Source organism: Mustela erminea, chromosome 10, assembly GCF_009829155.1.
Source record: "Mustela erminea isolate mMusErm1 chromosome 10, mMusErm1.Pri, whole genome shotgun sequence".
NCBI lineage: Eukaryota > Metazoa > Chordata > Mammalia > Carnivora > Mustelidae > Mustela > Mustela erminea.
Window position 1 is genome coordinate 31,309,155 of NC_045623.1, and position 17,396 is coordinate 31,326,550.

Consider the following 17,396-nt stretch of genomic DNA (forward strand, 5'->3'; position numbering starts at 1 on the left):
TGTTGAAAATAACATATAAACAATAATATCCTGCTACTAAACAAAATTTCAGCTTCTTGGTATCTACATTTGGACCATAATATTCCACTAAAGCCTGTATTACTTTTAAATCTTAACTTATCTGTCAGTATTTAATAAAAACTCATCTTTTCCGAACCAAGGAGGACATGACTGAAGTGTTGGTATAAAAATCTTACTAGTATCATACATCTTTGCAGATTTACACAGAAATTTTGGTTGTCATAGAGTTGAGAGTTTGTTATGCCTATCTTGTTATAGGCTCTAAAATAGAGGTCCTCAGTTACTCTTACTGTCTCAGAGATATAACCTATATTTCCATTACAGGCGAATAATTTTGGAGTGGGTTTGGGTGGGATGTTTTCAGAGTCAGGGGCAGGGTCATCAGTTTATGTCTTTGAAGGGAAATGGCAAGTAGTGTTTTCTTTTCACCTTTGTTGAAATTTTTTTCTCAAGTCCATCATATCTCTATTATTCTCACACTAAAATGTAATCTGAAGAGAAACCTTGGAGATAGCTTGATTTGAGTCATGTATATATATACGTGCTGGTTTTTGCATCTCAATACTGCCCTGAATTCTTTGAATGTGGACTAGATTATTTAATCTCTTTCTGAGCTTTAATTAGGTAATACTGTCTATTTTAAGATTCATTGTGAGGTCTTCTGAGATAATAAATATAAAAACCTATTATGATGTTTGCCACATAGTAGACATGCAATAAAAGTTCAGGGACTTGCCCAAGATCACTTTTCTTGGTAGATAAAAGCAGAGTAGGAATCTGAAACTCTTCCCTTATACTTTCTTCAATTTCCCAACAGTTCTGCCCGAGTTTTAAAGCTCTGTAATTGTCACATTACTTTTCTGAGTCAAAAAACCTGATGTTAGAGACACTGATGTCAGATGTCCATTTCTAGGTGACATTGGATTGTAAATAATAAAAACAAAACTAGATTTGTTAATATCGAGGTATAAAGGTTTTGTACAATTGTGATTTTTCCTAATTTGTGATTAATATTGGTGGCATTTTTACTATTGAACTCAGGCATTTCTATTATCAGTCCAGTGATTTTTTTTTCATAATTCTATGCCTTTTACTTTCATATTAGCTCCAAAATAATCTTTCTGTAGTCATTTCTATTGAGGATTTAAAGAGCAGCTTTACCATACCTGAGTTAGGACTCTCATAACAGCAGACCTAGCTCTGTAGGAATCCTCAGGAGCAATCACATTTTCCTTCAGGATACTGTAGGCTGGTAGTGGTACTTTTATTTAGTGATGAATTTACTTAGCTAGTATTGTCAGTGCAGCTAATACATTACCACAGTAATAATTTTCTAGCCCAGGGTTATAAGCTAGAAAGCATGGTTCAGCCAGATTCAAAAGCACCCCAACTTTGTTTCTGAAGCTTATTCTGTTATACCCTTTGCTGTATTGCCTCTAACAGCTTGGCAACACAACTTGGAGTCTGAGAAAAATTTTTTTGCAAAGTTAGCGTAATTAGTACATGTTGTTTTATTTTATTTTATTTTTTTTTAAGATTTTTTATTTCTTCCTGTAACAGAGAGAGAGATCACAAGTAGGCAGAGGGGCAGGCAGAGAGAGAGGAGGAAGCAGACTCCCTGCTGCCCAGAGAGCCCGATGTGGGACTCGATCCCAGGACCCCGAGATCATGACCCGAGCCGAAGGCAGAGGATTAACCCACTGAGCCACCCAGGCGCCCAGTACATGTTGTTTTAAAATAGCTAAAAGTGGGGGCACCTGGATGGCTCAGTGGGTTAAAGCCTCTGCCTTCAGCTCAGGTTGTGATCTCAGGGTCCTGGGATTGAGCCCTGCGTTGGGCTCTCTTTTCAATGAGGAGCCTGCTTCCCTTCCTCTCTCTCTGCCTGCCTCTCTGCCTACTTGTGAACTCTTTCTGTCAAATAAATAAATAAAATCTTAAAAAAATTGCTGGATATATGCTTTGTGTGTGTGTGTGTGTGTGTGTGTATATATACATATATATATTATATATATATATTTTTAAGGTTCATTTGTTTGTTTATTTAGAGCTGGGGAGGGGTGGCAGAGGGAGAGAGAGCACATGAGAGGGGAGAGGTCAGAGGGAGAAGCAGACTCCCCGCTGAGCAGGGAGCCCCATGTGGGACTCCATCCCAGGACTCCAGGATCATGACCTGAGCCGAAGGCAGTTTCTTAATCAACTGAGCCATCTAGGTGCCTGCTTTTTGTATATTTTAATACTCCTATAAAATTAGGTATATTTTTGTCCCCATTAGACCTTTGCAAAAGGCATGGATTCTTGTTAAGTCAGCATCATGGAGAAAGTATGTAGTAGTGCAATTTATGTGAGATTCAAGGGCCCAGATTCTAAAAGAAATGAGTGGCTATAAAACAACTAGGTGATTGTTCTTCATATTTATATTTTACTTGGTGTCACACTTTTTCATTTTACGACCATTGTTTCAATCTTTTTGAGAATGGCCCACTGATTTTTTTTCTTTTTGGGCTTTTATTCAATTACTTCAACTTACTTTTTAAAACATACTGTCAGTTCCCATATTAGTACTATTGCAGAGGAGGAAGAGAATGAAACTTTTTTTGATATGTTCCGAAAAGAATAATTTCTTATAAGACAAAAAAATTTTATTCATTCCCACTGTGACTAGAATGATGGGTGGTAGGGGCAGAATGCAAACGGGAAGATAGTGGGAGGAGAAGAGGTTAGAGAAGTAGTAAGGGGTCATGTAACGTAGGATCTTGTAAGGATTTTGGCTTTTACTGAGGATATGAGAAGCCACTAGAGTATTTTGAGCAGTAGAGTGAAATGATCTAATTCATGCTTTGAAAGGATCACTCTGGCAGCTCCACACTGTATGGGGAATAGACAGTTAGGAAGGAAGCATAGGGAGGTGGCAGCGTGCCTCATGAATAATGTAGGAAAAATAACTGGATTCAAAGCCAACGGCCAGGAAAGAATTCTTGAGATGTCTTTGGTGCAAAAGATGGTTTTATTAAAACACAGGAACGGGACCCATGGGCAGAAAGAGTTGCACTGGGGTCATGAGGAGTGGCGCATTATATACTTTCAAGTTGGGAGGGGTTAGAGATAGTGTAAATCTCTAAGGAATTTTAGAAATAAGGTTTCCAGAACCTTGAGGGGGCTAGCTTGTTGAAAGTTTTCACATCTCACATAAGGCAAATGTCCACATCCTTTCAGTGGCTTCTAAAACCCTATGTAATTTGGTTCCCTGTATTTCTCCTTCATAACCTAACCGCCACTTATAGAATTCCTCCTAATTAGTAGTCTCCTATTTGCTGTTCCTTGAACATGCCAGTTGTGATTCTACTTCAAGGTCTTGTGTTGTTCATTCTCCCAGCACTGTTCTTTCCTTAGTTGCTCCCTCTTTCCTCAGTTGCTCCCTTATTTCTTCATTATTCTGTTCAAGTGCTTTCTTATCAAGGGGCTTTCCTTAATTTGCCTACATAAGTAGCAGTGTATTTTCCAGCATTTCCTGTTTCCCTACTCTGTTTTATTTCTGTAGCACTCAAAACCATCTGGCTTACATATTAATTGATTTATTACATGTATTGTCTCTCTACCCTCGGTAGAATGTTCAAGTTCCATGAGGGTAAAGTGTTTATTTTGTTCACTGGTCTGTACCCAGAACAACAGAAGTATCTGGCTCTAAATGAATATTGGTTGATTGAATTCATGAGTTGGGCAAGTGAGGCAGTTAGTCTCACAGGATATAAGATTTATTTGACTTCTTATTCTAAGAATGGGAGATTAGAACCTTTTGATTTCTCCTTCATTGTTCTTGACATTGTATCACATGGACACTGAAAACAGTGTTTATATAAAGATGAGTGGTACTTAGTTTAAATAGAATTTAGCTTATTTGTGTATCACAGAACATTAACCTGTTTGCCTTTTTTTCCCCTCCTAATGTAGATGCCAGAAGAGGAAGCTTTCTGTGTATTTGTTAAATTAATGCAAGATTATAGACTTCGTGAACTTTTTAAACCAAGTATGGCAGAATTGGGGCTTTGTATGTACCAGTTTGAATGTATGATACAGGTAAAATTGTAGTGTTAACAAAAAGACGTATTGCCTTTATATTTGCATCATCTTGGTTTGAGTGACAACTAAGCAAATTTAATGTTAAAAGCATTATAGCAATTGAAAAATTAGTGTTTTAATCATGTGATCATTTGTTGATTGGTTAACACAATAGGTCTACTTTCTAGTTAGATGCTGTTTGCAAGTAGATCACAGTCTGGAACTTGACTGCAGTTTTCATATTCAGGCTTTAAGCATTTGTGCCAAATCTATCAAAACCACATTGCCTAAATGCATGAATTTCCTTTTTATGCCCTATTGTATTCTATTGTTATGTAGACTGTGCTGTCGTAGGAGCTCATGACATGACACTGACATCCCTTAATTTCCTTTGAGACTTGTCTGTTCAGGTTCTTTCAGTCATTTCTCCTGCCTTTCCCTTTTTATCTCACTCTTTTGCTAGCCTGTAATCTTTTCTTAAAATAAGGCTTTTATGTTGCTAGTTTAAGACCGAGAGTTTAGTGACTGTGTGATGGTGTATAGAACTGGAGGAGAGGAATCAAAATCAAGTGAAAAATATTTTTGAAATATTTTGCCTTTCTGGAGTTAATTTACATATATATGTAGTAGACTAAGATATATATATATTATTAACTAATACATATATATTGTATAAATTAGCTTACTCTATTATCTGGTAATATAATGGTATAAATATTTTCATTTACTTAAATTTCAGTTAGATAAGCAGAACTTTAAGAATTTGGGTTAATGATTCAGCTGACCTAAGAGCTTTTTACGTTTTACAAGTCTCCTTTCCCGGGGGAGCCTTACCTATAAGAATTTCAAAATCCTTACTTCCGTATTTGTCGGGGGGAAAAAAGGGATATGAAAAATATTGGCACATTTTAAAGAAAATGACAAAGTAGGTCTTGAGATTATTCTTAGTTAAATTTTTCTTTCTGAAATGGTAGGATTTTTTAAAAAAGATTTTATTTACTTATCTGAGACAGCGCGAGTGCGCATGAGGAGTGGGGAGGAGTAGAGGGAAAGGGAGAAGCAGACTCCCTGCGCAGCAGGGAGCTCATTGTGGGACGGGGAGTTCAGACCTGACCTGAGCTACCCAGGCAATGTAGGCTTGCCAACATAACCCAAGCCATGTAGGCTTGTTTTTAACCAACCTTAATCTCTCTTGGTTTCTCTTCAGTTAATGTGTCATTTTTGTTTTGAATTTCTAGAATTGAGGAAGCATCTGTATCTTAGGTGAGAGGGTAGGAGGGTAAGGATAGGTAATCAAAGGTAAGTAGATAGTACCTGAAAGTATTTGAGCATAGCATTTCCTTCCTTTAAAATTTTTTTTGGAATAATTATAGTTTACAGAAAAGTATTGAAAATACAGACACCTATGTTCCTACCAACATGATCAAACAAATATTAAAGTTTTATTTACTTGTTTTGTTATTTTTATTAATAAATGTTACAGGTACAGACTAAGTTCTAACTCCCCTTCCCTTCCCCTGATACTAACAATCATCCTGAATGTATCAATTTCTGCATCTTAACTTTTCCAGGTGATGCCTTATCTTCGTGTTTGGTATAGGCTTATCTAGTGTACACAGTAATCTGGTTTAAAATGGTCAATTTTACTGTGTTTTAATTAATTCTTTTCTTCTCTTTAGGAGCATCTTTCAGAGCTCTTTGTGCATTTTCAGTCTCAGAGTTTTCATACCTCAATGTATGCATCATCCTGGTTTCTAACAATCTTTCTTACGACTTTTCCATTACCAATTGCAACAAGGATATTTGATATCTTTATGTCTGAGGTAAGCTAATGGTTAGGCTGAGCAAAGGAATAAAAGGAATCATAGTGCAGGGCAGTGAGGAGAGCAATAAAGGAAATCCATGTGTTCCATACTAAACTACTTAATGGATATTCTCCTTTAAACCTGTAACAACGCTATCAAGTACTGTTAATACATTTAATAGATGAAAAATGAGGAAGCTGAGACTTAGAGGAAGGTTGAGTAGCTTGTCTGTGGACACACAGCACGTAAATAGTGTAGTAACCATTGTTCAAATACAGGCAGTCAAAACCTGGAGCTTACACTTTTTTTTTTTTTGACAGACAGAGATCACAAGTAGGCAGAGAGGCAGGCAGAGAGAGAGGAAGGGAAGCAGGCTCCCCTCCAAGCAGAGAGCCCAATGTGGGGGTTGATCCCAGGACCCTGAGATCATTACCTGAGCACCTCTGCAGAGGCCTTAACCCACTGAGCCACCCAGGCATCCCTGGAGCCTACACTCTTAAGCATCTGTATCACCTCCTGATTGATTCAGTGAGAATTAGTGAAAAGTAAAATTTGCCTTACAGCTAATATTATTGCTCTGCATCTGTTACCGAAAGAGCAAGAAGTATGGAATATAATTAAATTTCTTCTACTTAATTATATTGCAGGTAGTCCTTTTAATTGTCATTGTCATGTTGTGATCATCCTTTGTCTTTTTTTCTGTATTTTGGATGAGAAGGTAGGCAAGTAAGGTTAGGTGACAAACAGTAGATAGCATTTGAAAGTGTTATTAATTATTACTAATAATGGCTGGCTGGCTCCGCCAGGAGAGCATGTGACTCTTGATCTTAGGGTTGTAGAGCTTACTTAAAAATAAATAAGTAGGGCACCTGGGTGGCTCAGTGGGTTAAGCTGCTGCCTTCGGCTCAGGTCATGATCTCAGGATCCTGGAATCGAGTCCCACATCGGGCTCTCTGCTCAGCAGGGACCCTGCTTCCTCCTCTCTCTCTCTGCCTGCCTCTCTGCCTACTTGTGATCTCTCTCTGTCAAATAAATAAAATAAAATCTTAAAAAATAAATAAATAAATAAATAAATAAATAAATAAATACATAAATAGAACATCTTAATCAAACCCACTGTTAATTTTGTTAATTATATCTTGGGAGGATTAGTTTATATTACCTAGTTAAATTAGTTTGGAGCCAGCAAACTGTGATTTGTGTAATGACCATCTGGTTCAGGTACCAAATCCGTCCTTTCACTTATTTTTGTAGTTTTCTTGGAACATAGCCATGCTGATTTGTTGTGTTATCTCTGTCTGCTTTTGGTCTTAGTTGGATGTTTAATGACGGTAACCACATAATCCACAAAGCCTTTAATATTTGCTATCTGACTCTTTACAAAAAAGTTTGCCAGTTTCTAGTAAGATCCCTAAATGTTTACCTTAGTATTCTTTTGAATGATTAATTTTTGTCAATGGAAGAGTAAAATAAATTTGGTTTTATAAAAATGTGTTTCCACAGGGTTTAGAAATAGTGTTTCGAGTAGGATTAGCACTTCTTCAGATGAATCAGGCAGAACTGATGCAACTTGACATGGAAGGGATGTTACAGGTAGGTCAGTTCATGATTCCTTGAGTGTCTTCAGATTTTACTGTTAATTAGTTAATAATAAATAATTAAGTTTATAATTATATAAATAACTTTATGTATTTATGTAAATTTATGGTTATATAAATAAGTTTATAGTTAATAATAACTAAAACACTAAGTGGTTCTTGTACTTTTCTTTGATTGTGTTTTATTAGCACTTTCAGAAGGTCATTCCACATCAGTTTGATGGTGGTCCAGACAAATTAATCCAGGCAGCTTACCAAGTCAAATATAACTCAAAAAAAATGAAAAAGTAAGTATTTTGTAATTCTGGTGTTTAGTCATGGTTATTTGTTGAAGCATATAGGAGAATAAATAGAAGTATCAAAATAGTCTAGTGATAAGTGCAGTACTTTGCCTCAGTTTATAGAACAGTAGAACTTTATTTGGTGGTACTGGTTTCAATATAACATAAATTTAATGTTGGAATTTCATACATCTCTTAGTAGTAGTGCTTGGGACCATTATGTATTACCTGTGAAACTTCCCTTTCCCATTCTACATTGACTGGAATTAGGCACCTGGTAAATGTATAGCTGTGATTGTGCTGTTATTTTGAAAACCACTTCTGTGGTGTGATCCAACTTCACTGACATTGTTTTCTGCTCAGCCCCAGAGTGTCACTTAAGTTCAGGATTAGCCTAACCAACAAGATGGGCATGAAGCATAGATTGAAAGTTTAAGTTTTTATTTTATTGTGTATTATTTTCTTTTCTTTTAAAAAGATTTTATTTATTTATTTGACAGACAGAGATCACAAGTAGGCAGAGAGGCAGGCAGAGAGAGAGGAGGAATCAGGCTCCCCACTGAGCCGAGAGCCCGATGTGGGGCTCGATCTCAGGACCCTGGGACCATGAAGGCAGAGGCTTTAACCCACTGAGCCACCCAGGTGCCCCTGTGTATTATTTTCTAATGAAACTTTTCTTGATACATATTTTTTTTTTTCCCTTATATTTATTTATTTATTTATTCATTTATTTATTTATTTATTTATTTTTTAATTTCCAGCATAACAGTATTCATTATTTTTGCACCACACCCTGTGCTCCATGCAATCCGTGCCCTCTATAATACCCACCACCTGGTACCCCAACCTCCCACCCCCCGTCCCTTCAAAACCCTCAGATTGTTTTTCAGAGTCCATAGTCTCTCATGGTTCACCTCCCCTTCCAATTTCCCCCAACTCCCTTCTCCACTCTAAGTCCCCATGTCCTCCATGCTATTTGTTATGCTCCACAAATAAGTGAAACCATATGATAATTGACTCTCTCTGCTTGACTTATTTCACTCAGCATAATCTCTTCCAGTCCCGTCCATGTTGCTACAAAAGTTGGGTATTCATCCTTTCTGATGGAGGCATAATACTCTATCCCCAGGGGTACAGGTCTGTGAATCACCAGGTTTACACACTTCACAGCACTCACCAAAGCACATACCCTCCCCAATGTCCATAATCCCACCCCCTTCTCCCAAACCCCCTCCCCCCAGCAACACTCAGTTTGTTTTGTGATATTTAATGGAAGTTCAAGGTAACCAATCTCGGCCCCCAAAGATTAATTTCTTGAAATGTGATAAAGGTATTAAGAATGACAGCTCTTATTCCTCCAGTTTCCAGTATTTAAACAAATCTTAGCCAGAGGTCATAATTACCATTCCTGACAATACTTTCTGTGGTACAAGATACTTTAAAATGATAGCAATACTATATGCTAACATTTCTCAATATCTTCACTGCTTGTAACATAAAATTCCAATCAAGTATAACACATATCCCCATGGATGTTCCTACCCAAGAGAAGTATATTAGAATATGAGTGATAATTATGTTATTAAAATTAGCTCTAGCAGGACCTGGGTGGCTCATTCTGAGGTTAAGCGTCTGCCTCTGGCTCAGCTCCTGATCTTGGGGTCCTGGGGTTGTGCCCTGAATCAGGCTCTCTGCTCAGCAGGGAGTTTGCTTCTTCCTCTGATCCTCCTCCCTTCTTGTGCTTGCTTTCTATCTCTCTTTCAAATAAATAAATAGAATCTTAAAAATAAATAAATAAAATTAGTTCTAATTTGCAAAAGCAAGCCAATTTATGGGCTTTCACTATTATTAATGAATTACTTTTGAACTTTTAAAATTACATTACACTATGATTTTGAGACATTATTGACCAAAAAGCAATTCTGTTCTATAATTGATAAAACTTTTAGGAGCCATGTCAACTTCCAGCTCTTGGTAAAACCACATTTAAATCACACTAGCCAAAAAAAGAATTTACTTCACTTCAAGTACAGAGAACAACATAACTGATTTTCCTTTTGGATTTTATTTATCACCAGTATAATCCCATTTCTGAAATTTTAGTTATTCTATTTACTTTTCAAACTTATGACTCTCTAGTTCTTTCACTTTCATTCTCATACAATGTCTCTGTTCCAGTTTATGATCTCTACTCTGGTGTTAAATAACCTTCCTCTGATCCAAATAAGTATACCTTGTCTGATGTCTTGCACCCTGTGTTCATGTAGCCAGGTGTTGGAGAAAATTGCATAAACATATTGCTGGCATTAAGTTCTATCTCCATTGCCACTTCATGTATATTTTTATTGACCTTGGTTAATTCTCCCATTCCCCATGGTGATTATTTTAAACTTTGTCATTTTTCCCAGATTCTGTCCCATTTTGCCCTATCTAACTCTTCGACAGGTTATTTTTTTTTAATTTTTATTTTTTTGTTATTTTGCTTCTTAATTCATCAGCCATCATTTTTCAAGCACTCTGAACTTCTCCTGTGACTTCCAGCTTACAGAGTTAGCCATATTTCTTTTTTTCCCTTTTCAGAATATAGTATATCTATGCCTTTACAGGGTTAATTCAGGATGTTATTTCCATCTCTTGCAGGTCTTTCCTATACTAGCTGTTTCTACTTCTATCTTCATCCCTTCTTTCTGTTTCATTTTCTTCAGTGTACAAAGGTATTTTTGAGTTCTGACTTAAAAACAACAAAATAAAACCTACCTCAACATAGCATTTCATTCTTCTTTTATGAAATTCAGTTGTGAAGGAAAGAATAGTTTACTCATTAGCTCCACATCATATTCCATCTGCTATTTTTTTTTTCCATTCAGGACATTTTTTAAATATACAGAGAGACACTGGAATAATAAATATCCACAAATATCCATATATCATCAGATTAAACAGTTAATAGTCATCTTTTTAAAGTTTCAATTCTTTTTTTTTTTTTTTTAAGATTTTATTTATTTATTTGACAGAGATCACAAGTAGGCAGAGAGAGAGGAGGAAGCAGGCTCCCTGCCAAGCAGAGAGCCCGATGCGGGACTCGATCCCAGGACTCTGGGATCATGACCTGAGCCGAAGGCAGAGGCTTTAACCCACTGAGCCACCCAGGCACCCCTAAAGTTTTAATTCTGATATAGTTAACACATAGTGTTAGTTCCAGGTATGCAATATAGTGATTCAACATTAATATTTTGTCATTTACTTCATCTACTTTCAGACCCTCTCCGAATCCTCTCTTTGTCCACTCCCTACCCCTCACCTCCTGGGTTTTGGATCCACTCTAAGTACTCCAGGATCATGTATTGCATTAATTGTGTCAGATCAATCTCCTTTAATATCAAGTACTCCCTCCACTCTTCTTGTATGTCTTGATATATTTGAAGAGTATAAGCTAGTTATTTTGTGGAAGATCCTGTAGTTTGGGTTTTTCTGACATTGCCTCGTGAGTAGATTTAGGTTGTACATTTTTGGCAGGTACACCAATGATGTATCTTCTCAATTAACCATGCAGTAGGTATGTACCGCTGGTTAATCTCAGAATTGATGATGATATCTCTATAATCACTGGATTAATAAGATGATGTCTGCCATGCTTAACTACTGTAACATTATTACTTTGTCTATTATTGTTAGTTTCCAGATGCTTTGAGATTATATAATATCTTGTTCCTTACCACACCTTCCCTCACCAGATTTACATCCACTTATGATTTTCTCATTGTCTCATTCCTTCTTTATTAATTGGTATTCTACTGTAAGGAAGAGCTTTTCCTTTTTGCTAATATATTTATTCATTTATTTATATAAGTGTGAATTTGTAGGCTCTTTTTTTATTTGGTGAATTATAATTCATTACTTTCCAATTGTCCCTGCTTTGTCCAGTAGGAGTCCTTTCAAGCTGACTGTTTTGTCCTTTTGACATGTCACCATGATTCTTTGAGAATTTCCTTATTTTAAGATAACAAAAAGCTCTAGGATCATCTTATGCCTTACCTGCTTTTGCACAGGGGCAAATCATTTCTCCAAAGAGCCTTGATTTCTTTTAGTAAGCCTTTAAAATGCAGCCTGAAGGTAATGGATAGACACTGAAGCAGTTGGCCTCTGGGAGTGGCATGATCCAAATTCAACATTGTAAAAATGTCATCCTGACAGTAGTGTGCAGAAAAGATTGAATTATGAAACTGACAGCAGAGAGAACAATTATGAGTATCCTCTGGTAATTAAGGCAAGGTATAATGAAGACCTAAAAATGCTGCCAATAAAAGAATGGTGTAGCTCTATAGCTACTTTGAAGTCACTTTGTAGAAACCTTATAAGCACACCTTGGCCCACTGGTCAAGGTCAATATATCAATAGTGATATCCTGGTGATAATTTTTACCCTTGATACACATGATCAAATGAAAATGGGACTGACTTCTGTGGTCTTCCTCCAAACCCATAACCTCAATACAGTCACAAACAAACATAAGAGAAATCCCAACTGAGGAATATTCTTCAAAATACCTGATCAGTACTCCTCAAACAATCAAGGTCATCAAAAACCTGGAAAGTCTTAGAAATTATCACAGCCAAGAGGAGCCTAAGACAACGTGGCAACTTAATGTAATGTGATTCCCTGGATGGAACCCTAGAATAGGAAAAGGACATTAGACAAATATGTAGAGATATGAATTTAGTATGGACTTTTGTTAACAGTGTATCAATATTAGTTTATTAATTGTTAACAAATGTACTATACTAATGTAAAATGTTAAACATAGGAGAAACTGGGGACAAGGTATATGGGAACTCTATACTCTTTTTACTTATTTTGTAGGTGTAAAACTTCTCAAAAACTCTATCAGTGCAGTTGAAGGAGGAATAATATATTTTAGAGCATTGTTAAGAAAGTTGAATGTGGTTGGTGACTGAATTGGAAAGCAAGGATTAATTGATGATTTCTAGTGTTTTGTTTTAGGCATATGAGTGAGTAATAACATTTATCACCTACACATAACAAAATATTCACTTCAAAGTAGGCACTAGTGAAGACTGTAAACTTCCAGCAGTGTAGCCATTGTTCAAAACATTTTGTACCTCTTTAGAGTCTTCTATAAACGTTTTAGGATGTGCTATCCTTGTAGGTATACTAAAGTAAGAGACAGAGTAGTACAGCAGTCAAGGGTGTGACCTTAGGCAAGTTTCTTAATCTTTCTTAGCCTCCAAGTGGGCATAACAACTTGCATTAAAAAGTCAAATTTGAGGGAGGATTGTGGGAAGATGGAGTAGAGGGCACCAGGAATCTGTCTTCCACCAAAAAAACAATTGCAGTAGCAGAATCTGATGGGACTGTTTTGGAACCCTGGGGCTTACTATAAACCTTTGAACTTTTAGAGGAAGCCTTCGATGGTGAATTGTGGTTAATTTGGTTTTAACTCTTAGCACATTAGCACCCCTTAGCACTATCCTCTACCCTTCAGCCTCATGGTAGGCAGCTGTGCTAGTATTTCTTGAGCAACCTTCATGCAGTTGTGGGAACCAGGGTGGGCAAAAATGACCTTGTCTTGTAGATATCAGGGATCTGTGTGCTCTGATCAGTGATTGCTGTGCTATTCCTGATCATAGGTGCAAGGAAGTGAGCAGCCATTGGTGTTGCACCACTCCCCATTGTTGCAAGTCCCCTCTTCCTCCAGCTGACATGACTGCCAAGAGATTTAAAAGACATCATCCTTTCTCTTCCCTTTATTTTTCTTTTTTTGCCCTTTTGGGAGATGGACAGGAAAGACTGGAACATTCAAAAAAACTGCGTATTTGAGGGAAATGAGAAAGTGACTGTGCGTGCCCAGGGAAAGTCTCAGAAAAGTCTCGAGACAGTTTACAGCTCAGAACCTGAACTATCAGGTTCATCTTCAGCACAAATGTAGCCTATAACAATCAACAAGACAAAATCAGTAACAAAAAACAGTGAGCTCTGAGGAGAGGGGAGACTGATTTTTCGAGTTATTACATTACTAGTTTCAAATGTTTAGTTTGTTTTTTTCTAACATTTTATTTATTTGACAGGCAGAGATCATAAGTAGGCAGAGAGGCAGGCAGGGGGAGGGGGGAAGCAGGCTCCCTGCTGAGCAGCGAGCCCGATGGGGGCTTGATCCAGGACCCTGGGATCATGACCTGAGCTGAAGGCAGAAGCTTTAACCCACTGAGCCACCCAGGCGCCCCCAAATGTCTAGTTTTTAACAAATATCACAGGCATATGGAAAAAAAGAAAAGTATGCCCCAAAGGAAAAGAATATTAACCCTTGAACAACATGGATTTGAACTGCACTCATCCACTTATATGCAGATTGTTTTTGATAAATGCAGAATTCTGGTAATTGCCATTTCTGTTCAACGTAGTATTGGAAGTAGCAAAAGAAATAAAGAGGAAAAGAAATAAAAGTCCAAATTGGAAAAGAAAAATTAAGATTATCTCAGTTGAGAGACAGCATGATCTTTTATGTAGAAAAACCCTTCTACAAAAAATAGCTAATGAAGTAGGTTACAAAGTCAACCCACAAAAAGTTTGTTGCATTTCTATACCTTAACAATGATTAACATAGAAGAAATTAAGAAAACTATTCCATTTACAATAGCATCAAAAAGAATAAAATATGGAGAATTAACCAAGGAAGTGAAAGATGTATACAATGAAAACTGCAGACATTTCTGAAAGATATTAAAGAAGACATAAATGAAAGCATATTCTGTGTTCATTGATTGGAAGACAATATAATATTGTTAACACATCAGTATTACCCAATATGATCTATGGAGTAAAATGAAGTCTCTCTTAAAATGATATTTTTTGCAGAAATAGAAAACTCCATCCTAAACTTCATTAGTAAACTGAAAGGACCCAAATAGCTAAAACCATCTTGACAAAGAACCAGAAAGCTGGAGGACTCATACTTCCCGATTTCCAAGCTATCATAATCAAAACAGGGTACTAGGATAAAGATAGACATCTAGACCAATGGAATAGAATAGCACTCCCAAGAAATCTCCCAAGATGATTTTTGACAAGGGTGCTGAGACCATTCAGTAGGGAAAGGTCTGTCTTTTCACAAATGATGTTGGGAAAACTGGATATTCACATGCAGAAAACCAAAGTTGGACCCTTTTTTAATATCATATGCACAATATAAGTCAGAATGGATCAAACATTTAAATATAAGAACTAAAACAGTAAAACTCATGAAAACATTGGACAAAAAGCTTAGAATTAGATTTGACAATGACTTTTTGGATTTGACACTAAAGGTTCAAGTAACAAAAGACAAAATAGACAAATTGAACTTTATGAAAATTTTAAAAATTTGCACATCCAAAGACCCTCTCAAAAGTGGGAGAAGATACTTGCAAAGCATGTATTGGATGAATGATTAATATTCACAGTGTACTGAGAACTCCTAAAACTCAGCAGCAAAAAATACAAGTGGATTCAAAAATTGGCAAAGGACTTGAATAGACATTTCTCCAAAGAAGAAATACAAATGACAATAAGCACATAAAAAGATGCTCAACATAGGTATAATATAGATGAACCTGGGGGCTTTAAGCTGGGTAAAATAAGCTACTCACAATGGTACAAATACTGTGTGATTCCATATATATGATATACTTAATGTCAGAATTATAGAGACAGAATGTAAAATGGTTGTTGCCAGGACCTGGTGAGAGGAATGGGTTTTCTTATTTAAGGGTATAGAATTTCAGTTGATGAAAAAACAGAACAATGCGCATGATGGTGATGGCTATACAACATTATAAATGTATTTAATACCACTGAACTGTGTAGCTAAAAATGGCTACATTTTGATGGTAAATTTTGCTATGTGTATTTTATCACAGTAAAAAAAGTTATTGTGAGTTAAATTTTATATATGGTAAATAATAGGCTTTTCTCTTTTGAGGGAGAATTTGATTTTTGAAAGCTCTAAGTTTTCGGGGCCTAGGTTTTTAGTATTAGGAGTAGTTAAACTTGTTATTAACACTTTTGGCCCAGAGTAAGATCTAAAAATAACTTGATGGGAATAAATTTTCTATGGCCTATAAATTTTTGTAAAGATAATTTTATACTTACAGTAGTATAAATGTAGTACATTGCATTTGTCATTTCTTACTCTTCTATAGTTAGTGACAGTTCTTCAGTTCTTCAGTTTTATCTTTCATGACCTTGATATTTCTGAAGTGAGCCAGTCAGTGGGTTTGCTGATTTGAGTTTGATGATTTCTCTTGATTAGATTGAGGATATACATTCTTGGGAAGGATATCATGGAGGTGAGGTACCCTTCTCAGTACATCTTAACAAGGGGTGCTTGATATCAACATGTATTATTAGTAGTATTAACCTTGATCAGTTAGCTCAGGTTGTCAAGATACTGTAGTACAAATCTACTGTTTTTCCCTTGGTAATATCTAAATATTTTGAGAGATACTTTAAGATTGTGCTTACACTTTTTACCTAATAATTTTAGCTTCCATTGGTTTTCCTTGCCTATGGGGGGTTTTCTTGCTTATGGGGGAATTCTAATGGTGATTTTTAATTTATTTAATTTATTTTTATTATCACTATTTTTTCATGGTGATTTTTTATTTGCTTCATTTTTTCTATGTTCAGGAATCCTTTTATTGGAAAGAGCTGTTCCGGGACACCCGGGTGGCTCAGTCAGTTAAATGCCTGCCTTTGACTCAGGTCATGATTTCAGGGTCCTGGGATTAAGCCCCACATTAAGCTCACTGCTCATTGGGGAGCCTGCTTCTCCCTCTTCATATGCTGCTCCTCCTACTTGTTCTGTCTCACTTTCTCAAATACATAAATAAAATCTTTAAAAAAGAATTGTTCCCCATTATAACTTTAATACCATTTTTAGTACTTTTTTTTTTTAAAGTGGATTTTAACCATTGTATTTTAATCTGAGGAAGAATGATAGTTCTTTTTATAAGTTTAGGGCTAAGTAGAATCTGTATACTCAGTTCTTAAATGCCTTATATATTTTACTTTCTAAAGTTTATTTGTGTGTGGTTCTCATTTTTGTTATTTGTGAAATAGTTTTTTAGGTAAGAATTCATGTAATTATTCAGATTATTTTTCTAATATCAAGTATCTCAATTTATAAGTTGGGGGTACCTACTGGAATTATATTTTGTATTAATAAATAGGTTAAAATTTTATAATTTAGTAACTAAATAAAAACATATCGTTAATTTTTTTTTCTTCTTAGGCTTGAAAAGGAATACACTACAATAAAAACTAAAGAAATGGAAGAGCAAGTTGAAATTAAAGTAAGCATCTCAGGACTTTTTTAAAGTGCCAAACATGCACTTATTAAAGTCAGTCATTTGGTTATGTTGGTATATCTATTTCCTGTAACACATTTAACAGCGATGTTTTTTATTACTTACTGATGAATTTATTTATCATCCCACTATGTTATAGTTAAAAATAGACATTTCAAAATCCAGAATAATGCAACAAGTGGTTTTCATTCTAGTGTGAGAACAGCTGTTTCTAGATTTGTTGGTGGGTCGTCAAGAGAAAATACTTCTACGGGGAAGATAATGACCACTTCA

The 17,396-nt window shown here is 36.0% G+C and overlaps 1 protein-coding gene across 12 annotated transcripts in view; it reads left to right on the top strand.

Annotated features, from left to right (window-relative positions):
- EVI5 (ecotropic viral integration site 5) overlaps nt 1–17,396 on the top strand; it is a 207,896-nt gene that overhangs the window by 68,522 nt on the left and 121,978 nt on the right. For all 12 annotated transcript variants that reach the window (XM_032361241.1, XM_032361249.1, XM_032361250.1 and 9 more), the window contains 5 exons: nt 3,970–4,095; nt 5,757–5,900; nt 7,386–7,475; nt 7,670–7,767; nt 17,048–17,108. In XM_032361241.1, coding sequence (XP_032217132.1) covers nt 3,970–4,095; nt 5,757–5,900; nt 7,386–7,475; nt 7,670–7,767; nt 17,048–17,108 — 519 coding nt within the window. The remainder of the gene's footprint in view (nt 1–3,969; nt 4,096–5,756; nt 5,901–7,385; nt 7,476–7,669; nt 7,768–17,047; nt 17,109–17,396) is intronic.